Source organism: Talpa europaea (genome assembly GCF_964194135.1).
Source record: "Talpa europaea genome assembly, chromosome: 5".
Lineage (NCBI taxonomy): Eukaryota > Metazoa > Chordata > Mammalia > Eulipotyphla > Talpidae > Talpa > Talpa europaea.
Genome location: NC_140071.1, coordinates 72,826,403 through 72,854,001, shown reverse-complemented (window position 1 = coordinate 72,854,001; position 27,599 = coordinate 72,826,403). Strand labels below are relative to the sequence as shown.

The following is a 27,599-nucleotide window of genomic DNA, read 5'->3' as shown; positions in this document are numbered from 1 at the left end:
ATGAAGTTTCCTCAAGGGAACCAACAGTGATTCTTTGTTTGGCTATGAATTTGATCTGTGCTGGACTGGGTGTGAATCAATGAATTATTCAATCAGAAAATATTCTCTCTGAACTTCACTTTGAATTAGGAGATCTACTTTATTCCCTTTCTCAATCTCAACAATATTAGAAGCTTGCCTTCTAGTTGTGCTTTGACTGGTGGTTTTGCACACAGATAAAGAAAAAATATACATTAGAACTCATCATCCTTCATCATTTTTCTTTCTTCTTCTAAATGAACACCTTGAGGGGCTTCCCTGGTGGCGCAGCAGGTTGAACACTGTGCTGTGAAGCTGTCCGCAGCCTCTGCAGCACAGGTTCAATTCCCAGCCAGCCAGGGAGATACCCACATGGCATGGCAGACCTCTCCTGCCTCACCCACTGCTCCCCTCAGCAATGTCTTTGGTCCATTTGCCTGTTCTGCTCCCTGCTCTGTCTCTGGTGAATTCTCTCACCCTCCTGCACTTCTGATCTGTACCCCAGTTCTTGTAATCTAAAAAGAAAAAAATTTTAAAAAAGGAACACCTTGAAAATAACTTTTTTCCAATAAGGTCAGAACATGTACTTCCTTCTGTTCCTTTTTTTTTTTTTTTAAGCTTTATTTATTTATTTATTTATTTATTTATTTATTTATTTATTTGTACAAGCACTGGGTACAGTCAGAAGCATGGGAAGGTATTTATTTATTTATACAAGCACTGGGTACAGTCAGAAGCATGGGAAGGTGAGAGAATTCACCAGAGCCAGAGTGGGGAGCAGAACAGGCAGAAAGACCAAGGTACACTGCTTAGGGGAGCAGTGGGCCCAGCAGGAGAGGTCTGCGCGCCATGTGGGACCCTCGCCCAGTGGCCGGGGATCGAACTGGCGCTGCAGAGGCTGTGGGCAGCTTCGCAGGCCAGTGCTCAACCGCTGTGCCACCGGGGAGGCCCACTTCCTTCTGTTCTTAACTTATGTGCAAGTTTTCATGATTGCCATTGAATATAATTATGGAAGAAATGACTATTTTTGAATGTTATCAACTCTTTTTGACTATATCAACTCCCTGGCTAATGTCATAATTAAAAGACCAATAGTCCTACCTCTCATATCGGAACATCGTTTTATCTGAATTCACAAGTATAGGCTTATTTTCAGTATCCAACTTTATCAGATGCCATTTTCCATACTTGCATAAGCAAGTGTAAATCTGTCAGCAAAAATTTTATCTGAGCAAGTTGATGAAATTTCCTTGCAGCTGAGGCACACACCACCTGTAATTTCCTGGGTCACACTCCCTCATCATTATGGCTAATGCCCTAATTCGGTGTGCTTGCTTTAGCATGTGCTTTCTCATGGTATGTGTTTTGTAAAGGAAATGTGTCTTTAGGTATAATTACATATTGTGGTTTAGAAAAAATTTCTGCCTTCAGCTTGAGTTACTGAAGCAAAAGAGAGCCCTTGTTTGTGAGTAGCAAAAGATAAGATACCACCCTCCTTCTTCAGGTGTTTTCTCCAACTCTAAAAGTCGGTATAGAGAATGGCAGAGGTGGTGGTTCTACCTGCCCTACCTGTAGTGCTCCAAGGGCCCTAGAGGCGCACTCCCTGGGCTCGTGGACCTACCCAGTCCCCTCACCTCTCTGTGCATCACTTTCCTCTGCCGTGAAGTGGGGTAATATTCATAACCAGTGCATGAAAATTAATGATACTGATAAAGCACTGAAACAACACATGGCACATAGTAAATCCTCAAAAAATATTAGTAGTTGTTGGGGTGAAAACCAGAGTTACCTGTAGAGTGGTCTAATGAGTTCACCACCCTATTGTCTTTTTCCTAGTAAAAGTCATTAGATATTTGGAGAAGTCTAATATGAACTTCTGATCACATTTATTACTTTTTAAGTTTTGTAGTCAGTGTGGTTTTATTTGTTTTTTCAGTTTTGCTTATTTATTTATTTATTTGTTTGTTTTATTTTTATATTCCCCATACAATTGCAACCCCCTGATTTTGACCCCGATCTCTCCTTTCCCTGCCCCCCACCAAAGTGTGTCTCTGGTTCATAGTTGTTTGTTGATTTTGATTTTTTTCTTTCTTATAGTTATTCTTTTTCCTGATCCCTTATTTAGGTTTTCTAGATTCCTGTTATGAGTGAGACCATCCGGTATTTTTCTTTTTCTTTCTGGCTTATTTCGCTGAGCATGAGTCAGTATGGTTTTATATAAAAGTATACAATTTACTTTCAATGACCTTCAAATCAAAATATGTTGAGGAACTTGAATCTCTTCATCAAATGGAAATGTCCTTCAGAATTTGTATACATACCATGAATTGGATTTATTTATCTTTATTTCAAGACAGTTGTAGGTCTCATAGAATTTGCCTAGATATCTTTGAATACCAATTTACCAGATGTTAAATGTTGCATTTTGTGTGGTGGGTTGTCTTCTGTTCTCTATGATGTGCAGCACTGCAGCAATTGAGTCATGGTATCAATTCCCATGCCTGCGACAGCCCCTGATACCTGACTCCTTGGCCTGTGCTGTCTTTCCAGCAGATATGAATCCATAGCTCATCGACACTGAAAAATAGTTGGGCACACATTATTTTCATACCCGTGTTCACTGTGCGGAATTCTAAATGACCAACAGTGTCAATGGTGCCTGTAATTAAACAAAGTGCTCTCAGTAGGTTTTCTGAGCCTTGTTCAAGATTTAATTGATTTAGATCTAAACTCCCAGTTTTTAATATCAGTTAACAAATTGGGCTACTGTACAGAGCAGTAAGGAGGGAATGAGAGGTAGACAATTTTTGTTATTGGTCCCATCTCATTATTAAATGAGATAATCATTTGTTTCTACATGCTCTGATATATAACCACACATCTCCTCCCACTTAAAGAAGTGGGCTTAATTTAGGCAAGGTAGAAGTAATTGACTCGAAAGGAAGCACTTTACACTTATTTATTTTTTATATCATAAATATGATTGGTCATCTCCTCTGTGCCAGGCAGAGGGACTGCAGTGATGAGCAGAACACTGCCCCCAGCTTGAAGTGGCTTGGGGAGACAGGAAAGTAAACAGGTGTTTAAAATGCTGTGTGTCAAGTGTGTCAAGTATATGTGTCAAGCATGGAGGGGAAAACACATGGGGAACACTGGGAACTCATAGGAGGGACATGTGATGGTAGGCCTAGCTTTTCCACACTATTTATAGTTTTTACCTAATTTTTTAGGACAAGTGTCTATAGCAAAAAAATAAGTGATTTCCCCAGATATTTTGGTGAAGCAAACTGAGTACACTTGACTCTTGAACAACGTGGGTCCTTAGGTCCACTTCTATTTGATTTTCTTGTTTCTATGAAGAAGTCATACTTTCTCAAGACAAACTCTTGGCTATAACAAAAGTAGCTGACTCCATTAGTTGGAAAGTTGGTAAGAAATTAGGAAGACAGCCAAAATGCTAACCTTTTCTCTGATGCAGGTTTTTTGATAATCTGGTCCTGGTTCTTTAGTGGGCTATACTACAAAAGAGAAAATAATATGCCTATACTATTATCTTCAGACAATGAAAATGCTGTCAGGTTTGTATTCCTTTTCTATTTTGTGGTTTCTTTTTCTTCTGACTCAGCCTATAAAAAATTGCCATAAGTAATTTAAAAAAACTTCTTTTCTGAAACACTATGAAAGTGAAATATACAGGAATAAATATATTATTTCTATAAAGAAACTCTGATGAGGGCTCCAACAGAAGTCTGCAGAAATGTCTCATAAGAAAGTGACTCTCCACAAAGTATCCACCAAACCTGGACATGGAGGAGGCAGCTTTCAAAGAACTACACAGAGACTAAGTGGTCAGCCTCATTAAGGAGAGCTTTTTCCAGCCCAATGATTCTAACCCTTCTTCAGGGTAAAAATCATCTCACCTCAGCCAGCTCCACTACACATTGAGATTATGAATTCACAACTTAATTAACTGAAATTATATCTGCCTAATTCACAATGCTGCCTGTCATAAACAGAACAAATTCATTTTTCATGGTTAATAGTGTTTCTAATCCCACCTAGGTATCTAACACCACCTTTCTTGTCACTAGTCTGTGAACTACATTCAGATGGCATCCTCGCTGACTCAGTCATGCTGTCTGTGTTCCTATGTTTGTACTGGGACACCACATTATCCTTGCCCTAGCCTCACTTTTTCAGTAAATTTCCCTCATTTCAGAACCCCACCTCTGTGCCCACTCCACTGGATGTTCATCTTTGACAGCTTTAGTACCAAATTCTTAACCACTTGCATCTTTCTCTCTGCTTTTGCATAATCTCTCCTGCACCTGGGCTCTCACCTTTGCATTTACTTTGTTTCTTTTAATTTGGTTTGTAGGAGCAAAGAGATAAATTACATTTCTCTGTTAAAGGCATATTCATTGATCTGTGAAAGGTCCCTCTTTCAATTTCTTTCTTTTATAACCTATTCCCTCTCCCCATTTCCCCACTTTATGTATAACCTTATATATTTTTGCATTATTTTTAATTTATGTAAATGCTGCTGTACTCTCTTTTTTTTAAAGAATGATTCCTTTATTGTAAAATGTGTATTTTATTTATTTTTGTATAGAAGAACTAGGGTGTAGGCCAGAGGTGCCGGGGGTGAGAGGATTCACCAGAGACAGAGTAGGGAGCATAAGAGGCAGATACTGAAATACACTGCTGAGGGGAGCAGCAGACAAGATGGGAGAGGTCTGATGTGCCATGTGGGTTAGCTCCCTGGCTGGGGATTTGCCACAGGAGGGCCATCTCAGTGGTAGCACTGAGACTTAACCCCTAGGCCACCAGGGAGGCCAATGCTGCTGTACTTTAGACCTCTCTTACTTACCTCAGTACACTCAGTCAGTTAAGGGCTGTCCACACTGCTGTGTGTACCTCTGGCTGATGTATTTCAGGCTTCCTTGTATTCTATAGTATCATTCACCACATCACAGTGCTCAACACTAGGTTTCCCACTACTGCAAAGAGCACTCTGGTGCTTATACTCTTGCAGATTTCTTCTGTCCTGGGTGGGACTTTCCAGGAACACATGTCCCAGGTGAGACTACAGTCTTGGATGAGCACATTCTCACCTTGAGCAAGTCTTGATTTCCAAAAGGTCTGTCTGGCCATCCCATCTCCGACAGCAGAGCAGACCTGCTCCTGTCCCTGCAGCCCTGCTTGTGCTTGCTGTGGTCACTTTCATCCCATTCTTTTTCTGGGTTTAATTTTCTTGTTTGTATCCTTAGGAAGTTCTTTCAGCAAAGGTCTATGGGTGATAAATTAGTAATCTTGTTTGAGAATGTCTTTATTTTACCTATACTTTAGGTGATAATTATGTAGCTTCCTGTTGCTGCTATGAAAAGAAAAAAACCGGGCCTCCCCGGTGGCACAGTGGTTGAGCGCTGGGTTGCGAAGCTGCCCGCAGCCTCTGCGGCGCCAGTTCGATCCCCGGCTGCTCCCCGGCCACCGGATGAGGGTCCCGCATGGCGCGCAGACCTCTCCTGCCGCCCGCTGCTCCCCTCAGCAGTGTACTTCGGTCCTTCTGCCTGTTCTGCTCCCTGCTCTGGCTCTGGTGAATTCTCTCACCCTCCCGCGCTTCTGACTGTACCCAGTGCATGTGTAAACGAACAAACAAACAAACAAATAAATAAATAAAAAATACATGCCTCTTAAAAAAAAAAAAAAGAAAAGAAAAAAACCATGGCTTCAAAGAGAACAGGCTTACTATATTTCAGTTCTATAGTTCAGAAGTCTGAGATGCATCTCTCACTAAAATCAAAATGTCATCAGGGAGTCTTCCTTCTGGGACTCTGTCTTTTTCAGCTCCTAGATGTTCTGGCATTTTGTGACTCATGCCTCTTCCTCTGTCTTCAAAGCCAGCAGCATAGTGTCTTCAAACCTCTAACGGACACTTCCCTCTTACATGGACCTTCATGACTGCTGGGTCTATGTGATAATCCAGGATAATTTTCCTATCTCAAGATTTTTTTTTTAATTTTTTTAAAGATTTATTTATTTATTTATACAAGCACTGGGTACAGTCAGAAGTGCAGAAGGGTGAGAGAATTCACCAGAGCCAGAGCGGGGAGCAGAACAGGCAGACTGATGAAATACACTGCTGAGGGGAGCAGCGGGCGTGCGTGGCAGGAGAGGTCTGCGTGCCATGTGGGACCCTCACTGGCCACCAGGGATCAAACCGGCACTGCAGAGGCTGCAGGCAGCTTAGCAGCCCAGCGCTCAACTGCTGTGCCACCAGGGAGGCCCTCCAAGCTCAAGATTTTTTTTTTTAAGATTTTATTTTAAATTTATTTATACAAGCACTGGATACAGTCAGAAGCGTGGGAGGGTGAGAGAATTCACCAGAGCCAGAGCAGGGAGCAGAACAGGCAGAGTGACGAAGTACACTGCTGAGGGGAGCAGCGGGCAGCAGGAGAGGTCTGCCACCATGTGGGACCCTCGCCGGTGGCCAGGGATGGAACCGGCACTGCAGAGGCTGTGGGCAGCTTAGCAGCCCAGCACTCAACCGCTGCGCCACCGGAGGAGGCCTGTTATCTCAAGATTTTTAATCTTTCTTGAAAATAAGGCAACATAGTCACAGGGTTTGAGGATTAGAATGTAGACATCTTTGGGAGCCACTATTGAACCTATATAGGTTGAGACTGACACTTTGTCAGGTACCCTTCAAAAGTTGACTATAGAGTGGTCAGTGAAACAGGCCAACATCCCTCCCTCAGAGCTTGAAGCATCTTATCTATTTCTCCCACTAGATGGTTTTTAGGATTATCTCTTTATCCTTTTTCCCCCTACATTTGTACTATAGTGTTTCTAGACACATAGTTATATTTTCCTTCCTCCTGTTCCAGTTAGCTTTAGCTGAATCACAAAACATCACAACTTAGAGAGCTACAGGCATTTATCCCACCTGGTTCTAGGGATAACTAGACTCTGCTGGGTAGTTCTCACTTGGACTCATCTGTGATTGGTTAGTCATCAAGAAGGTTTCTTTAGTCCTATGTCAGAACTCCTATGAACATTTGCCCTTGGTGGGCAGCCTCCAGCACGGAGGCTGACTTCTATGGATCAGCATCCTGAAAGAGTGTCAGCAAAACTAATACATTTTCTGAACTAGCCTTAGAAGTCAATTTGTATGACTTCCCTTGCATTCTGCCCATTGGATTCAATCTCTCAGTCCATGCATGTACAGAATGAGAACTGGACTCCACCTCTTCGTGGACTTCACCGCTTGAGGCAAAGAATGTTGAAGAATCTGCAGACATATCTAAAAACTGCCACATCTACTTAACACCTGATATGTAATAATGCAGTCTGATTTATGTCTGTATTCACATCTGGAAAACAAATCTGTTTTCTTTTCAGATGTTTATCAGACATTTCCTATGTTCTCTTCCTTTTGAACTCCTTTAACAATGTGTTAGAGCTTCAGTCAATCATTTATGTCTCTTAATGATGCCTGCATATTTTATATCTCTTTAGCACCCAGACTGCATTGCTAACCCCAGACTGCCAATTTCTCCATGCTGTGTTCCAATTTTTTAATTCTCTTTTCAATTTTATCCAGTAAAGGCTTTAACCTATACATGCATTCTATTTCATAGACTATATCTTTCTTTCATTGCCCATTTTTCTCATCCTCCTAATCTTATTTGATATCTGCTAGTTTTTTACTTTAAAAAAAAAGATTTATTTATTTATGCATACAAGAACTGGTGTAGGCCAGAGATGTAGGGGGCGGGTGGGCGAGAGGATGCACCAGAGGCAGAGTGGGGAACAGAACAGGCGGATCTACTGAAATACACTGCTGGGGGGAACAGCAGGGAGACAAGAGACAAATTCTATAAAATTCACAAGGAGAGGTAGCCTATGTACCCAAAAGACAGTTGGCAGGGTTTAGACTCAGCTTTGACAGGTGCTATATGACCGGTGCTGTGCCATGTGAGTTAGCTCCCTGGCCGGGAATCGAACTCATGCAGCAGTGGCTGTCATAGAGCTGCATCTTAACCCCTTTCGACACCAGGGAGGCCCCTAGTTTTTCTTTCATAATTTATTTTTTATGGAAATGCTTTTTCCATAAAATATATAAATTATTACTTTCTTTAAGGGCCCAAATATTTGTTGTGACTTAACTGAGTTTGCTTTATTTTCATTTATCTGGTGAATCCATTTCCCAATTTAGACTGCTAGCTCTCTTGGTACATCCACCTTTCTGTGTAGTTGCCCTTCCATGTCTACAGCTTCATGGAGGGCCTAAGTCTCCTATTCCATATGGATATTGTGGTTTGCAAATTAGTGTCTAAGGGAGTGAGTGGCAAAATGCAGACCAGTTTTCACTGTTAACATATAAGCCTGGGGCCCCACAATATGAAGATAATAACTTGGGAACCCATATACAAATGTGTCACAGGTCTGGAATTTGATTTCTTATGGCTGACCCCTGCACAGCTCTAAGGTTTCTTTCCAGCCTCCAGGGTAGCACTTTCAGTCCACCTTTCACACATAGGTGGGGCAGGAAGGCTCCAGGCTTTATTCCAATTATCAGCTCAAAAAGCAGACTTGCGGGCCTCCCCTGGTTGTGCAGCGGTTGAGCACTGGGCTGCAAGGCTCCCTGCAGCCTCTGCAGGGCCGGTTCATTCCCCAGTCGCTGGCGAGGGTCCCACAAAAAAAAAAAAAAAGCAGACTTGCATTTTTTCTTTATTATAGTTATTCTTTTTCCTGGTCTCTTATTTAAGTTTTCTAAACTCCTGCTAAAAATCAAAATCAACAAGCAACTATCAACCAAGACACACAATGGAGCAGGGTGGGGAGAAGAGGGATTGGGTCAAAATAAGGGGGGTGCAATTGTGTATGGAATATAACCAAGATGAAAATGCATACATTGTGCAAAAATTGAAAAATGATATAAGAAATATATAAAAAATTAAAAATCATAATAATAAATACAAACAAAAAGGCAGACTTGCAGGGGCCAGATCCCCAGCCGACCTGGAGTGAACCCTCCATGGCAGCTCAACCCCCACAGCACCCTACAGTATTGCTTTCTTCCTTGCCTCTCTAGCTCTAGTTCTCACTTCACTTCTGCAACATGGAGATTTTACTGTCTTTTTTTTTTTTAAATTTGGCAGTGAATTTCTTTCTCATTGTTCCTTTTTATGTAGCACTTCTATGCATTTTTAATAGGAGGAGCACCTGTTTACTTTAGCTGGCATGTGCTGCAAAATTTGAATTGTTCTGCATACAGACAGCTACTCTTCCCATTTGCAGTCCTTCTTCTCATTCTCATCCTTTGTAGCACCTGTCAAAGCTGAGTCTAAACCCTGCCAACTGTCTTTTGGGTATATAGGCCACCTCTCCTTGTGACTTTTATAGAATTTGGCTTTTTCCATTAAGTTTTTTTCATCAGTACTCTTCCTTCCTCTTTGCTGTTAAGAATGTGTCCAAATCTTCCTGCCAGTGCCCCAGCACATCCTTCTTATTGCCATAATTTTATCCTCTTTTATTCTTGCTATTATTATCATGAAATCTCCAGCATCTGAAGATACGCAATTGCACAATCTACTCTGTTGAACAAAAGAACTCAACTGAGTCTTCAGTGCTGCTACGCAAGCTTTTTTCTTCCATTTTTGCTCTGAGGTTAGCTTCCTTCCTCATTTCCAATGTCTGCTATTTCCGCCTTCCTTCCTCCCAGGGGACCTCAACTCTTTTCTCTTAGAGAAAGAGAAACCCTCTCCGCCCATCCCACAGCCAGGCCTCGGCTGGCAGCCTTGCCCATGCACAACATTCCCACACTGTGCTTCCAGTTCTATTCTTCTTCCTTGGATTCCATTCTAAATGCTTCCTGAATATCCTTCCTCACATACTGGACAGTTTCCTCAAATCCAGTACACCAATAGTTACTTGCCATCTTTATTTCTCTCTGAAAAAAATCAGTCTGTGTTAGGTTGCCCTTATTTTGTCGAGCAATACTATGAGTTGCTGAGTTATCCCAGCCACAAGTTTGGATGAATTTTAATTTCCCTTAATAGTTTTAGAACTGCAATGACCAATTAATAGAAGCTAGTCACAAACAGATATTTAAATGTGAATTTACATTTATTAAAAGAAACCACCATTCAATGGCTACCTTGGGCACCTAGCCAGTGCTCAGTACCATTTTGTGGCTGGGGGCTCCCTCAGGGCCTGCGGCAGCTGCGCAACAGACCCATGCATGCTTACAGGAAGTTCTCCTGGACAGAGCTGGCCTGGGTGTGTTTCACCACCGGTGCCCAATTCACTGATTGTGTTTGACACTCCTCATTTCTCATCAGCACTGTAGTGCAGCTCTTGACTCACCATCTTTGTCCTCCTCCATCCCATCCATCTTCTTCTCTAATCAGGTAATTTTTGTAAAACCCCTTCTCCCTTTGGGAGTCATTATCATTTAACTGAGAAAAGCCTGCATTCTGGCATTTTATTATCATTTCTTTACTTGAACCTTTCAGGACTTCCTGAAAGTTTCACCTTTTTGCTGATTTTACCTTTTTTGTTTGCTGATCACCATTCAGCCTTCAAGACTGAATCTCAGTGTTTCTGAAAGGGAGAGGAAATGTTTCTTCTTTCATACTTTGACACTCTGGTAGAACTGGTCTCCAATAATATCTTTTCATTATAATGTTACCTAGGGGAAAAAAAAATCACAGACCACATTTGAACCAAATGATGTTACAGAGGTCCTGATTTTGTTATACATTGTTTCAGTAAAAGTCAGCCATTTCAAGGAACCTATGAACAAATTAGCAAGGACTTATTACACCCTTTTTGGGAACACATTTGTAATATTTAACTTAGGCCCTAAAAGATAAGAATCTTCCCTTGATACTCTACCAGGTTTCCATTATATGTAACAAAGTTATTTCTCTTCTGGGAATCTAGATGGGTATGAACTATTTAGGAAAAAACAACAAAGTGACCATTTGAGTTACTTTGTGTGTTGTTGTTAAAGAACTCAGACCGAGAAAGGATATGACGGGGAAAATGACCTTCCCATAAGCATCAATTCCTAGGTTAGGACAGCTGTGATTCCTGGTTAACCTCTGACTCCAAGCCACATGTTTTGAAGAGAGAAATGTATTTTCTTTAATAAATTATCTTCAGCAAAAGATGGTATATTAATTACCTCAAACTTGGCAGCTTGAAACAATAGAAATGTATTCTCTCACAGTCCTAGAATCTACAAAATCAAAGCGTTTCCTTCAGAGGCTCCGAGGAGAATCCATTTTTGCCTCTTCAGCTCCTGTTAGATCCTGGAGTCCACTGATACGTGGCCAGGCTTTGTCTCAACCCTCACATGGCCTCCTCTTTGTCTGAAATCTCCCTCTCCTTTCTCCATTCCACTAGTCATTGGATTTAGGACCTGCTCTAAGTCCCAGATGATCTAATCTGGGATTCTTAAATTATAGCTACAAAAACTACATTTCAAAATAAAGTCATTTTCATAAATAACGGGGGTGAGGAATTTGGACATGTCTTATTTAGGGGGGTAGGGGAAGGAGGTCACAATTTAACCTACTGCAAAAGGACACAATTTTACCTACTGTAAGGACTCTAATAAAAGCTGTCTCCCCTCTCCCAAGCCTTACATAAACTGAATCAGCAAATTGTTTGTAGCCTTCATCTTTGTGCATATATTCATTTAAATTAAATTGAGACTCTTCCCCCACTTTCCCTCTCTCCCCCACATACATAATACACACAAATCAAGGCAGGAGAGAAGGCTGTGTAGCTCCATCAAGGGCCGGCCTCTCCATGACAGTTTCACACCATACCTTTCATTGATTTTTTTTCCACTGCCTAATAATTGTCTTTAAATAATAAACCATAAACCAAAATAAGAATGTTTATCAGCCTTTCGTTTTCAAAGCCATTCTATGGGTCCAAGGCTTTAAAAATGGAAATGGATGTTTAGATTTAAAAGTTATTTTAAGTGGACATACCTGTGCTTACTCACACTGTGGAAAATGACTACAAGTAATTGTCTCTGCCTGGTTAAAAAAGAGAGAGAGAGAGAGACTAGGTACTTCCTTTTTATTTTTCTCAGTGTCATCTAAACTTTCCACAATAAACATTTTTTAGGTGAAGAAACTTTTTTTAAAGATTTATTTATTTTTATACAAGAGCTGGGGTACAGGCCAGAGACGTGGGAGGGTGAGAGGATTCACCAGAGACAGAGTAGGGAATAGAACAGGCAGACTGACGAAATACACTGCTGAAGGGAGCAGCGGGTGAGACAGGAGAGGTCTGCCGTGCCATGTGGGACCCACGCCAGCCGGCCAGGAATGGAACCCACACTGCAGAGGCTGCGGACAGCTTCACAGCACTGTGCTCAACCTGCTGCACCACCGGGGAGGCCCTGAAGAAACATTTTTAAAACATGGACAGTTTTAATGACATTTTTATACATTGCACTGGTCCATTTGTATTTTTTTGAAAGGGGATAGAGTGGGCCAATTGGGCTATAAGAAAATATTACTGATTATTTTGTGACTGATTCAGGCATTCATTAGATTTTGCAGTGGTGCTAACATTATTAATTATTCAGGACCTCATCATACTTGCACAGCAGTAGAAATGGAAATATATGGGCTCCCCCAGGAGGTCTCCCAAGTGCCAGGAATTTGACATGGTGGGAAAATGGACCCTTGCCCTGTGTCATGTGGCTAGAGGAGACAGTCACCCTCAGCCATTCTCAGTCTGTTAGGGACCATTCCAGAATTACCGCTGTAATCTTTCACCAATATCATTTGACTTCAACAGGCATGTGTTTCATCTTTAAAGCATTTCAAGATCAATCTTGTGTCTGGTATATTGTGTGGTGTGGCACATATTCCCATCACCCACAGTTACTGGAAGTTACTGTGCCACATTCCGCACTTTATAGCTGTTTGACTAGTGAATGTAATTGGCTCCAAGGGAATTTTCCTAATTGGGCTTCTAATATTTTGATGAATTATTGAAACTTCAATTACTTTTGGTTCCCAATTTAGCAGGAGGAAAACATCCAAGATGTTTAATATGAAAACCTCCCATTTTATAAAAGGGTTTGGCATCAACTGGACTGCTCTGTGCCTCTTGTCTCAGGAACAAAAATGCTGCATAACTTTGGGATTCCCTTAGGTCAGTGCTGCTCTGAGTGTGGTCCTCTGACCCACAGCACCAGCATATCCTGGGAGCTTGTTAGATATGAAGATTCCTGGGCTTCATCTAGAACCAGTAAATCAGAAGCCATTGAGGTGGGGCCTCAGGATCTGTTTTTTTGTTTGTTTTGTTTTTTATTTTATATATATTTGAAATCATTCTTCATTTCTGCATAATGTATGCTTTTTCCTCTCAGGTGTGGTCCCTGTAAAATTCCCACCACCAATTCTCCTCTGTACCGTCACCAGTCTCTTGTGCTCTTCCCTCCCCTGTTTTGATCCATCTTCTCCTCCTCCCCTGCAGAATGTCTCTGATTTATAGTTCCCTGTTGATTTTGTTTTTTTTTTTTTAATTTTGTTTTTAGTTTATATAATTATTTTTTGCACTCTGTTTTAACAAGCTCTCAGTTATTTGACATTCTGATGGACCAAGTTTGGAAAACTCAGCCTTAGTTCTTCCTGTGCTTATTCTTTCCAGTGAGGCCCTAATGTGTTGTAGACAGCTTTCCCTTAAGATACACATTGTACTCAATGATAAAATGGTGATTAAGGTCATCAGGAAAAAAATAACAATTCCTAATAATCATGTTCATTTACTTGGAATGCTTCTCTCTTTGGAAGCCACTGATCAGTAACCATTGAGAAGTAGGATTTGGACATTTAAATTCTGTGCAAGTAAATATGTGTTTAAATGTAATTCAAGAGGGTCTCCCCGGTGGCACAGCGGTTGAGCGCTGGGTTGCGAAGCTGCCCGCAGCCTCTGCAGTGCCGGTTCCATCCCCAGCTGCTCCCTGGCCACCGGAGGAGGGTCCCACATGGTGCGAAGACCTCTGCTGCCGCCCACTGCTCCCCTCAGCAGTGTACTTCGGTCCTTCTGTCTGCTCTGCTCCCTGCTCTGGCTCTGGTGAATTCTCTCACCCCCCCCACCCCCCGCGCGTCTGACTGTACCCAGTGCATGTATAAATAAATAAATAAACAAAAAAACAAGAGTTCTCCTTTTAAAAAAATGCAATTCAAGGACCTGTGTTTCCTTTTTATACAGAAAGACTGTTTAGATATGCCTTTCCAACATTCCAGGAATAATTACATCTTCAAGTCTTGGGGCAAGACTGTTTTCATCCCAGCCTCAATTTCTTCCAAATGTAGAGACCTCTCTGCACTACACATATTCAATAATTTGAAGTTCTTCAAATGCAGCATATCATCTTGTGTGATCTGTTCTTACCCTGACTTACCCAGAACACCCTCAAAGCCAACCCTTTACCCATCTGTGTAACTCTCTTCACTTGTAAGACTGCTCAAGTTCCCCTCTCTCTCTTTTCCCTTCTTTAACAAATGGCTTCAGGTGGTCACATTCTTCCCTGGTCTTCTCCTTACAGCACCTCCATAGCTATTTAGCACTTGTCTGCACTTGTATTGACATTACCTACCTACATCTTCCTCTGATCCCCAAGTTCCATGAGAGTGGAGATTTCATTCTGGGTTCTCTGTCTGCAGACAGCAACAGTCACATGAGGCAGAATAAATAAACATTCCTTAGAGATAGTCATTTCAACAGTGCTAGAAGCTTCTAGTGCCTTAGATAACATGTTCACCTTATTATTTGTGGAGATTAGATGATGGCCAGTAGCAAGTCTAATTGAGGCTAGTGACTTGTGTAGACTCAATCAACTCAGTTTCTGAATGAAACTGATCCCTTCCTATAAATGAAAATTGGTCATCTACCCATCTGGCTAATTTGCTCTTTGGCCAGGAAAGTGACCAACTGTGACTAAAGGGATTATTCTTTCAGGTTCGAGAGCTTCAAACCCGACTACAGAGCATGCAGGCCACAGGACCCTCCAGCCCTGGACGCCTCACTTCTACCAACCGCCCTGTCAACCCTAGCACAGGAGAGCTGAGCACGAGCAGCAGCAGCAATGATATTCCCATTGCCAAGGTAACTTCCTGGGGATAGTGCTGGGGACCCCTCCTATTATCTGGGGGCACCAGCCTCCATGGAGCTTAACCTACTGTACAGACATGTGATTTGCTCAGCTGGCCACCAGGGGCTTTTTCAGTACTCTCTCAGAGAGGGATGCCTGACCAAGAGCATCTCTCGCTTGCAGTCTGGATGCCAGCTCTCATTCATTAGCCAGCTGGAACATGTCACAGCTGACAAGTCACTATGGAGTGAGCTGGTTTGTCAGATTCTATAATACTTCAGGTGGATGGAGTTTCTCTTCAGGCCTAAGGTTTATTCCAGGTGGGTTCTGAGTAATGAACCAATGATCTTCCCACTGAAGGACCCATAACCCCACCAGCAAAAAAATCAACTGTGATGGGCAGCCTGTGGGCTTGTAATAGGTATCCCCACTGGATCATATGTTGAGTCAACCTGAGAAACACTGTTTAAGTGATCCTCTTGCCTGGTCTCCACAAGAAGGTTCGTTCTCAACCATCAAGAAAGTTAGGTCAAGCCAATGTTTCTTTACCCAATTGCATGGGATATGGCAATGCCTCTAGCCATTTTTGGTGGTCACAACTGGAGAGCTACTGACAGCTTATGGCTAAAAGCCAGGGAGGCAGGTAACTATCCCATAACATACAGAACAAGCCCTTTTTCTCAATCCCAATGTATAATAAACCAGTCCAAAATGATAATAGCACTGTGATTGAAAACCCTTGGATTAAGCCAATGGTAGAAAAATTAGGTAAGTGAATTGTTTTTTAAAAACTAATTAACTGATGTAGTTGTCATGGTGAAACAGTAACCCTATATAAACACAGTCCCAACAGTTTGTCTGGAAATTGCTATGACATTTTTAGATTTTGTTTCATCTTTTTCAGATTGCTGAGAGGGTGAAACTATCAAAAACTAGGTCTGAATCCTCATCATCTGATCGACCAGTCCTGGGCTCAGAAATCAGCAGCATAGGAGTGAGTGTTCCTAAGAAGCGTGACCAGAAAACTCCCCATAGAACCATAACGATACCCATTTATAGATGATAGAAGAATGTCCTTGGTTCACTTCCAGTAAACCTGTTAATTATAATAATAAATCAGACCCTATTTCCTTTAGAAGATCAGATTGAAATGTATAGTGGTTTCCATGTGGTGAATTACTTCTTCAGCCATAAGGGAGATGTTTTTTCTCTACTTAAAACCATTCAAAAAGAAATGTTACTGATGATGTTACTGGTGATTTAGATGAAAGACTTGAAATATCTGCTTCATGTCACCTACTGCCTCACAAACATGTTTGAGTCATGAATGACTAAAAACACTTTACCTTTACACATTCCTCTTGAAAGGAAACATGCTCTCCAGTGAGGGTGAATGCTGCCTTTGAAGTTAGCCTGATGCTCTGAAACACTGGAACCTTCAAATATTCATTTGTAGCACCTGTGAACCCACTGAGACTGCAGACGTTAATGGGTGGTGAAAAGGGAGCTGTTTCAGTTCCCAGGTGGATATCTTTCATGATTGGGGATGAGACTAGGAGACCTAGCTTTTTGATCCTTGTGGGTAGGGAGAGCCTGAATAGCACTTTCAAGGCTTAATTTAGAACTTCACACTAAGGAAAAAGTGCATGTGTTCAGATTCCACACCAAAGCTGTTGTAAAAATACAAAGGTTGGTTGATCTCCTTTGTTGCAACAGAGACGAGAGCCTGGAGTGGCAGGGATTCAGGGAGGCAGAAGGGGAGTCCAGACTCTGTTCAATATCCAAAGTTTTAGGCACACACAGAGACATGATCAGCTGCACCTGCTGCCCAGCATCACGTGCATGAAGGAGGCAACTCTATTTGATCCTCTTTATGTGCTGCTTTTAGAGTAGTTAGCTTTTAACACTGTGTAACCTATACAGGTTACACAGACTGAGGAAGACCCAGGTAAACCACCTCCTGGTGCCTGATTCTTAAGAATATTAGCTTTAAATTATTCTACATGCAAAGCATTTGTGGGGACTGGTATCCCTAAAGTGACACTGTCCATAGGGGAATCATTGCTCACTTGTACAGGTATCCAGCAGCGTGGCAGAACATCTGGCCCACTCTCTTCAGGACTGCTCCAACATCCAAGAGATCTTTCAGACACTCTACTCACATGGATCGGCTATCTCGGAAAGCAAAATTAGAGAATTTGAGGTGGAAACAGAACGGTTGAATAGGTAAGGAGAAATACTATGTGTTTGAGTGTTGGTGGAGGAACTGCCCCTTCCTTCCCTTCCAAAGACTGATTCAGATTGATTTGTATAAAGTCATGTGTCACTTAACAATAGGGAAATATTCTGAAAGATGCATCCGTAATGATTTTGTCATTGTGTGTCTGTCATCAAGTGTAACTGCCCAAACTTAGATGGCATAGCCTGTTGCACACCCAGTGCCATGTGCTGTAGCCTGCCGGGACCACCATAATCTGGGGTGGTCCATTATTGACTGAAATGTCCATAAGTGACACAGAACTATATTGTGACATAGAACTGTATTGTGACATAGCAAAGCCCTCAGGCAGGTGAGTAGGAGTCTCCACCACCTTGCTTGTCAAAAGAGTGGCCAAGCTGTCAGAGCTGGCTTCACAGCTGTTTTGTGGTTGACATATGCATATGAATCATGTTTAGACAGACCTCATGCTTGTTTTGCTGCTCTGCTTTACCATATTAAATTCTTAATAATTTATGAACAAGGGTTCCTACCTCTTTATTTTTCCCTGGCCCTTGCAAATTATGCCTCAAGTCTGGGGAGCAGTCCACATAGGATGGCAAGTAGATCAAAAATGCCAGATAGTTACAGACTGTGCAGAGCCACAGGATGTTCTGGAATGTTGAATCTGTATCCCAGTGGTGCCTGGAGCTACCTGGAACCAGCAAAAGCATCCTAGGAATGAGTGGGCATTCTGGTCCAATCCTCCCTGTCCTCACTGAGGGATGCTTGGTTTTATCTATGCTCTATGCAAATGGCAAATGTGCACAACCCTCAATCCCTACATCCTGTTCTCCTTCGCCCTACTTAGAATGATTTTCCAAGGAGGTCTACTTAGAACTATTTTACCATAAATTACAGGTTTTAAAGTGTTCCTTCCAAATGTCATGATAGAGGTAGTTTAAGTTCACACTCCTTCCTCTTGGCATAGATGCTTATGAGGGAGTTACTGAAAAATCAAGGAAGCACCAAGGCTAAGCTATATTCACCACTCTGAATCATAATTGGTCCCCCAGTGGCAGATGGACTGTTGAATCACATCAGTTGTGTGTGGCTGCCTTCACCTATCCACCTTCAGAAAAAGCACAGTAAGAATTTGAAAGGCTTATGAGCTAACCTGGAGGAAATGTGGGTACCATTTCTCATCCACCATTGCTCAGTGCCATTCCCCTTGTGTCTGGCAAACCTGAATAAATTGAATTATTATGTTAGTCCTCCTTGATTTGAAGCTGTTTAATATAGCACTTGAGAACTATGAAACTATGGGGATCTAGGTCATTTTAAGTTTTCAAATTAAATAATTTCTTCATTAGACCCAAAATATTTCAGAGTGATAATCATGATGATTACCTTATAGCAAGAAAGAAGTAGCATTCTCAGTATCACAGGTTAGGAGTTCTTAACAAACTTAAATCAGATCTGCCCCTTGCAACTTAATGAAGTTAGATGCCTTCAAGGGCCGTCTGTTTAGGGAGGACCTCTTCTCCACAGATTCTGGAATTTAACAAGCCTGTTTTGTGGTTGAACTCAGAAGAGGTTCCTTTCTTTTCAATTACACAGGAAAAGCCAAAGAAGGGGGAAATAGTTGATGTTTGTAGCTCATATCTTTATGGTGTTTAACAGCTTGCAAAGAGTTCTCACAGACAACTACTCAGCCCTCAACTTGTTTGGGCAGAATAGTTCCATTTTTCAACTGGAAAAACAAAAGACTTCATTAAGTTGCAAGGCTTTGATGCTGAATAACTTGCCTTAAGTCCATAGCTATGAAACAGCTGAACTGCCTAGCCAGAATAGAATTCCAACCCCTGCCCTTTGACTTCACCTCCCAGGTCCTCTATAGAATCATAGTCCTGCTAAAATAAGTGAATTCTTAGAAATAGTAATACCAGTATGTTCACCTATCTCAAGTTGAAGGCCTATTATGCTCCCCGAAATGGCAGATAGCTTTGTGACTGTGTTTGGGGGTGAGTGGGGGCAGGGTGTGGGGGCTGGTGAAGAGTGATCATACCTATTCAAAAGTGTGTCTCCTCATTTGTCAAATCTGTATAAAGCTCCTACAATGTGCTGGGCTATTTGGCATGCAAAGGAACATGAAACAGACAAGGTCCCTGCTCTCTTGGAACTTATATTCTATTATGGGAGCATGGCAAAAAACAAGCAAATAAGCAAGGTTTAAGAAAGCCCCAAGTAAATAGAGAACTGTGATAGAATAATAGGAAGGGTTAATTTTTTTTTAATAAATTTTATTGTTATATTCCCCATACAATTGCAGCCCCCCCATTCTGACCCCAATCCCTCCCCTCCCACCCCCACCCCCCTAAAAGTGTCTCTGGTTCATAGTTTTTTGTTGATTTTGATTTTCACTTTCTTATAGTTATTCATTTTCCTGGTCCCTTATTTAAGTTTTCTAGATTCCTGCTATGAGTGAGACCATCCGGTATTTTTCTTTTTCTTTTTGGCTTATTTCGCTGAGCATGATCAGGAAGGGTTAATTTTAAATTGGTATCCCTGAAGATGAAACTTTAGGTTGAGATTTTTTTTTTTTAATTTTCTAGAGGCATGTCTTATTTATTTATTTATTATTTGTTTGTTTGTTTTGGTTTATACATGCACTGGGTACAGTCAGAAGCGCGGGAGGGTGAGAGAATTCACCAGAGCCAGAGCGGGGAGCAGAGCAGGCAGAAGGACCGAAGTACACTGCTGAGGGGAGCAGCGGGCGGCAGGAGAGGTCTGCGTGCCATGTGGGACCCTCCTGCAGTGGCCGGGGAGCAGCCGGGGATCGAACCGGCGCCGCAGAGGCCGCGGGCAGCTTCGCAACCCAGCGCTCAACCGCTGCGCCACCGGGGAGGCCCTTTAGGTTGAGATTTTAAGGAATAAAATGGCAGTCATTTGACAAACTGAGAAGAGTCTTATCACCATAAAGGCTGAAAAGAATTTGGCTGGAAATTCATATGGAATCACAAAAAACCCCGAATAGCCAAAGCTCTCCTGAAAAAAAAAGAAGGGAATGGAGGCATCACACTCCCAGACTTCAAACTCTACTACAAAGCCATAATCATCAAAACTGCATGGTATTGGAACAAGAACAGACATACAGACCAATGGAATCGAATAGAAAATCCAGAAATAAACCCACAGATTTATGGTCAACTAATCTTTGACAAAGGAGCAAAGACTATGCATTGGAGCAAAGAAAGTTTGTTCAATAAATGGTGGTGGGAAAACTTGGTCGCTACATGCAAAAAAATGAAGCTTGACCACTACCTCACACCATATACAAAAATCAACTCAAAATGGATTAAAGAACTAGACATAAGACCTGAAACCATAAAATACATAGAAGGAAATATAGGCGAAACACTACTTGATTTGCATATCAAAGACATCTTTACAGACACATCACCCAAAGCAGTGATAGTGAAGGCAAAGATCAACAGCTGGGACTACATCAAATTAAAGAGCTTCTGCACAGCAAAAGAGACAATAACAAAAACAAAGAGAAACCCCACCAACTGGGAGAACATTTTTGCACCCAACACTAATGATAAAGGACTGATCACAAAAATCTACAAAGAGCTGATGAGACTCAACAACAACAAAGAAAATAATCCAGTCAAAAAATGGACAGAGGAGCTAAAAAGAAACTTCTCTGAAGAGGAAATGCGAATGGCTAACAGGCATATGAAAAAATGCTCAACATCACTTGTAATCAGGGAAATGCAAATCAAAACTACCATGAATACCATCTTACACCAGTGAGAATGGCACATATTAAAAAAACTAGCAACAACAAATGTTGGCGAGGTTGTGGAGAAAAAGGAACTCTTCTGCACTGTTGGTGGGAGTGCAAACTGGTCCAACCACTATGGAGAGCTGTGTGGAGATTTCTGGACCTACTAAACATAGAGCTTCCACAGGATCCAGCAATTCCACTCCTAGGTATTTACCCAAAGAACACGGAAACATCAATTCCAAAGAATACCTGCACCCCTATGTTTATAGCAGCATTATTTACAATAGCTAAGCTTTGGAAACAGCCCAAATGCCCAAAAATAGATGACTGGATCAAGAAGATGTGGTACATATATACCATGGAATATTACTCAGCATTCAAAAAAGATAAACACATGCAATTTGCAGCAACATGGATGGCGCTGGAAGGGATCATGCTCAGCGAAATAAGCCAAAAAGAAAAAGAAAAATACCGGATGGTCTCACTCATAGCAGGAATCTAGAAAACTTAAATAAGGGACCAGGAAAATGAATAACTATAAGAAAGTGAAAATTAAAATCAACAAAAACTATGAACCAGAGACACTTTTTGGGGGGTGGAGGGCGGGAGGGGAGGGATTGGGGTCAGAATGGGGGGATTGCAATTGTATGGGGAATATAAAAATTTATTAATTAAAAAATTTTTTTTAAAAAAATGGTAGAAAATAAAAAATCCAAGTCACAAAGTCAAAAAAAAATAAGGGGAGTGGGAATTGTATGGGGAATATAACCAAAATGAAAATGCATACATTGTGCAAAAATGAAAAATGATGTAAGAATTATATTAAATAAAATGTATTAAAAATTAAAAAAAAAAGAATTTGGCATGAACTCAGAACTGTACAAAGGCCAATGGAACAGAAATAGAATTAGTGAAAGGAGGCATGACCTAGATATGGTGACAGAGTAGGCAGGGTTGCTGGGACATGGATTTTGAGACCATGAACTACATTCACTGTATTCTAAAAGTCACTGGAAGACATGAAAGTGTCTTAACTAGGGAAGAGTAGATCTGATTTTAATTGTGAATAATCACTCGGATGTGATGAATGGAGAGGTAAGGGGCACAAGTGGAAGCAAGGAGAATATTGCTGTGGAACCAGTGTGGCCAAAGTGGAGATGATGTGCAAGGGCTGGGCTCAGTGTTTGGTGGCAAAGCCAGTGAAGACTGAAACCAGGTAAGACCTGGCTATAAAAGAAAGGGATGGTCTCAAAGAAAATTCTTAGAGCTCCACCTATATCATAGGCAGATAGTTGTGGCATTTACTGAGACAGGACAGGACAAGGCTTGGGTAGAATTCAGAGTTCCACTTGGGAATGCTAGATTTGATGTGTCAATATGACATGCAAATGGAATTATCAGGAAGCAGTGGCTATGTGAAGCTGGCACTCAGACGAGAGGTCTGGGCTGTGATATTCAGGAGCTCTGGGAAAGTAATGCCTATTAAAGTCAGGGACCGGGTAGAATCACCACTATGAGAGTGTTCATAGAGGAAGGGAGACTGGGAATGAGCCAGTGGAGCATAACTGTCACAGACTTTATAGAAAATAAGGAACCTGCAAAGGAAACAGAAGAAATACCCTTTTATGGCAGGAGAAAAACCAGTAAAGACCTGTCATGACCTAAGTGAGGAAGGACAAGTTAAAGAGAGTAAGTAGGGCCTCCCTGGTGGCTCAAGGGGTTGGGACACAACCTATGGAGCAGTCCGCAGCCTCTGCAACAACCTCTGCAGCACAATTTCAATCCCCAGCCTGCCAGGGAGCAACCCACAAGGTGCAGCAGACCTCTCCTGTCTTGCCCGCTGCTCCCCTCAGCTGTATATTTCGTCAGTCTGCCTGTTCTGTTCCCCACTCTGTCTCTGGTGAATCCTCTCACCCTCCCACACATCAGGCCTGTACTCCAGTTCTTGTATGCATAAATAAATAAATCTTTAAAAAAGAGTAAGTTGCCTCAAAAACCCCTACGATGGGATCGGACACATGAAAGTCTATGAGCTGGGTAAATATTTCCTCTAATTAATAAGGACTGAAAGCATAATGGAGCAAGTTGCAAAGTAATGAGACACTAGGCAGCGTTTCAAGAAGTCTTAGAGTGAACAAGGACAGAAGAGTATGTTCTTATAACACCTAACATGAAATGGAACTGGGCACTGCAAAAGCCTCACCACAGTGCTAGCTCTACACGGATGTTCGTGTGGGTGAGCCTCTCCATGCTCCACCCTGAGATGGTGCTGCCTGGGCTCACCCTCTAGGCAATGACTGGTGAGTCCCTAACACTCTGGAGTAACTTGTATCGTGCGTGTGTGTGTGAGAGAGAGAGAAAGCCTATATATTTTTTGAGACTTCATGCCCTGCGGAAAACAAATCACCACATCTAGGGTATCAGTTCCATGGACAGAAGACTGAGAAGCTGAAAGTTTATTGTGTTTTTCCAACTTTGCCATAAACTCTCTGAATTTACAGTTCTGGTTCCTATAAAACTAAACTTCTCACCTGTTGTTTACAGTTGCAGGGCATACCGCCTGAAAGGACCTTTGCATACAACCTGTAGACTTCATTCACTTCCCATTCAGAGACTCCCAAGGGCTGTTTCTCATTTCTTAACTGATTCATCTTTTGATTCTGCTCTGTAGAGAGTAGTTAAGAGTATATGTTCTGGGTTCGAATCTCAGGGCAAGGTTCTTAATTTTTCCATGCCACATTTCTTCATCTGGGATAAATGAAAAATGGTAATAATATAATACTTATTTCAAAGGGCTGTTGGGAAAGTTATTAAGCAGGACACAGTGAAAGGTAGCTATTACTGTTCCGCTGCTTCTCACTTGTCCCTGTAGAGGGTGATTTACTGAAGTGTTTGCTCTCGTGATGGCACATGGCTTCTCCCTGTGTATCCCCAAAATCTACACAGTACCTGGCACATGGTATGTAGATGGCAAGATGGAAAATAACCATGGGGGCTTATTTTTTATTTCTAATTCTCACAGTAATCAGTGATTCTTTAACTTAGACTGTTTTCTTATTATTTTGTGTCAGTTACATTTGCTAAAACATCTGAAAAATATCCTGACATGCTTTTCTAGCCTGATCAAGATTAGATTATTCAAATATTGCAAAGTCATTATAATCCTGGTTGAAATTTTACAAGTGGTATTTCTTCTTTTGTAGCCGTATTGAACATCTCAAATCCCAAAATGACCTCCTGACCATCACCCTGGAAGAATGCAAAAGCAACGCTGAGAGGATGAGCATGCTGGTGGGAAAATACGAATCCAATGCCACCGCGTTGAGGCTGGCCCTCCAGTACAGGTAGAGAGGTGGGAGGAAGGGACGTGGAAGCCACGTTAGCTGACAGATGCATCGAGAGTAATCCTCTGCATAAAAGTAGAAAACATGTTTGTAGAAGACATAATTGGGAAAACAAATCAACAAATACCAGTATGATACTTAGAAAATCAATTAGTGTACCATAGCAATTAAGAAAATGAGGATAATGAGTATGGTTTTAGTATACAGGTATATTTCTGCTAACATAGTCATCTTAAATATTGTTCAAGTAATATCACTGAAAATGTCAACTTTTTTATTGCTCCTTGGCCTTTTGGCTAAGATCAAGTGTAAAATACCAACTTTTTGTGTTGCATATTCATTTAATTTTGTTCTTTCCATATATTCTATTTATTCACATATATTTTCCATTGTTATAAATCTAGCAATTTCTATTTCTTCAGTTTATTATAGGTTTATATTGTTTAACAGTTTCCCCTTATTTTGAATGACTGTCCCTGTGCATTATTTATATATTGTTAGTTGTTTCTCTAAAAGACATTTACATTTTTGCAGACTTTTGATATTGAAAATAATTTTATGGTGAGTGATTTATCCAGATAATACCTTCATTCCTTTGAATATTTACCTTGGGATAAAATCCCTGAAGCTAGAATTATAGGTCATAGGATATGAATATTTCCATGACTTGTCAGGCATGTTGCCAATCTCTCCCCATGAAACAAGCGGTCTAAATGAATGTGACTCATTCAGCGATGAGAAAATAGTATATGAATGTACCACTGTTTTTCAACCTCATCAGCTTTTGGCTTTTATTTTTAATTATTGCTTGTTCACTGCTACAAAACCAGAAAGCTCTATTGTGTTCATGGGCTTACTTGATTAGTGTCACCAATTGGGCATATTTGCTAAGGTCCCAGAGTAGTGACTCTATGTTACTCTTAGCATCCTCTGAAAAGTTCAATATTATTTTTAAAAAAACCCTGTCTCTTCAGCAAACAAAATCAAACCAAAATATACAAGACCAAAGCAAGAGAGTAATCATACTAATTTACAGATGCACATGAACAGAGAGATAATCCATCTATGATAATGTTCTGTGCCCACAGTCTCCCTTTCATCCTTAGAGATGAAGCAATTCCCTGGCATCTATACCCTGAAAGATGGGCTGCTCTGTGCAGGGAGAGCTGCCAGCACCCAGAGCTTGTGATTGCACCCCCTCCTTATCTCTTTGTAAAGGAAGATGAGAATAAGAACAATCAAAATCCAGCAAGTGGCTACTGTATTGAATGATAGGTCAAAATAGTCTCCTTTCTGGGATGTTATACTAGTCACCTGTTATTGTATGACTATACTTATTGTGCTATAGTTTCAAGTGTCCGGAACCAGGATGATTTAGTGAGGTAGTGCCACTTAGTTTCTGGTCAAGATGGCATCCAGGGCTGTGATATCTGAAACCTTACCTGGGGTTGGTGGGTCTACTTGGAAGAAGGCTCATGAGCCCATTATCAGATGGAGTCCAAAGTCCTTTGCTGGCTGTTGGTTGGAAGCCTTACTTCCTCATCATGTGGGCCTTCCCTAGGGCTGCTTAAAACCCTTTGAGCTATGACAGATGGACTTTTCTGGAAAGGACAATCCAGTAGAAAGTGGAGAGACCAAGAAGGAAGTCACAGTGATTTTACTGATAATAACCTAACCTGGAAGTGGCATCCCCTTACTTCTGCCATAGTCTCTTAGACACACAGACTAGCCCTGGAGCATATGAAAGGAGATGAAATGGAGTGTAGATACCATCTGTGAGGGGTGGGGGCAGTCTTAGAGGCTGGCCACCATGGGTGTGTGACCTTCCTTTTAGCTGATCATCAAAGGACAATAAATCTGCCTCTCTGCCATGCTGCCTCTCCTATATTTTTCTAGATCCCAGTTTAAATTTTCCTACAAATGGCAGGTGGCAAGATAGCCAAGCAAGTTCCTGAATTTGTCTATGAGTATTCATAGGTAGCTCCACTCTTATGGGGACAGGTCAGAGGTACCTCCCACCCCAGGAGTGCGTGGCATGAAGATACTCACACCATGCACCCCCCATCTCCATGGCCACCCCTTTTGCTTGTGTTTCAGTGAGCAGTGCATAGAAGCCTATGGGCTCCTCCTGGCATTGGCTGACAGTGAGCAGAGCCTCATCCTCGGGCAGTTCCGGGCAGCTGGTGTGGGCTCCTCATCGGGTGAGTGTGACCTGGCCCTGGCCTCTTCCTCTGTGCCCCACCCCTCTTACCTTCCTGCTCTTACTTTCATAGCTGCTGGCACTGTATACGTCCTGATATGAAATTCACTTGTCAAGTGTGTTTTGTGTTTTTTCCTCATGACTGAGTAAAGTTATGTTGGATGCAGAAAGAAGTGGAGTGGAAACAAAATTACAGACAAGTTAAAACAAACAAGGCCTCTCAGGAAACATGTCCTCCCTAGTGACAGTATGACAGATGGAGCCAGCGGCCCACATTCCTGATGAAAGGGACCAGCCTGTCTCTGCAATGCTGCTGGTTAAGGGTCCCCTTGCTGTCCACGTGGCCTTTATTTGTCTTGCTATTTTTATTGGCTATGCTTTTTCTCCAGGTTTGTTCCTTTAGTTTGATTTGAAGTATGGGTTTCCCTCTACCTCATCTCCAGGTATCTTAGCAATACAGAGGACATGGTTTCACACCTTGCCTGTTTCTCATAATGCTAACCCCCAAGCCAGGCCATGCAGTCTGCTGCTTCTCCTCAACTCCCCTTCACATCTTACCCCATCTTCTAACAGGGGATCATGTGTCCTCGTGGCCTGATTTGTACCCCTAGATCAGCACTGGCCCCCACTGCTGTCTCTCAATTTTGAGTAACTGGAAAGGATATTTGAGAAAAACAGAAGTATATCATCGTAGTTGGCAATGTTTCCGAAACTTCTCCCTGTGATCAGATTGTGGTTCTTGCAATAACATGAGAAGGAATGTAGTAGAAATGACACCTGAGAGAAGAGGAGACCAAGGGAGAAGGTTTTCATCTCTCTGGGTGAGGCCTGTACACTACCTTACCCATTACTTTCAAATTGCAGGACCTTTGGAGAAGCAATGGGTAGTAAGCAAACTGTAGTAACCAGGT

The 27,599-nt window shown here is 41.7% G+C and overlaps 1 protein-coding gene across 1 annotated transcript in view; it reads left to right on the top strand.

The window, feature by feature from the left end:
• MCC (MCC regulator of WNT signaling pathway) overlaps positions 1–27,599 on the top strand; it is a gene marked incomplete at both ends in the record, with an annotated part of 304,107 nt that overhangs the window by 243,789 nt on the left and 32,719 nt on the right. The window contains 5 exons of the mRNA XM_084233100.1: positions 15,022–15,168; positions 16,059–16,148; positions 17,232–17,380; positions 24,348–24,488; positions 26,586–26,689. Of these exons, the coding sequence (XP_084089226.1) occupies positions 15,022–15,168; positions 16,059–16,148; positions 17,232–17,380; positions 24,348–24,488; positions 26,586–26,689 (631 nt within the window). The remainder of the gene's footprint in view (positions 1–15,021; positions 15,169–16,058; positions 16,149–17,231; positions 17,381–24,347; positions 24,489–26,585; positions 26,690–27,599) is intronic.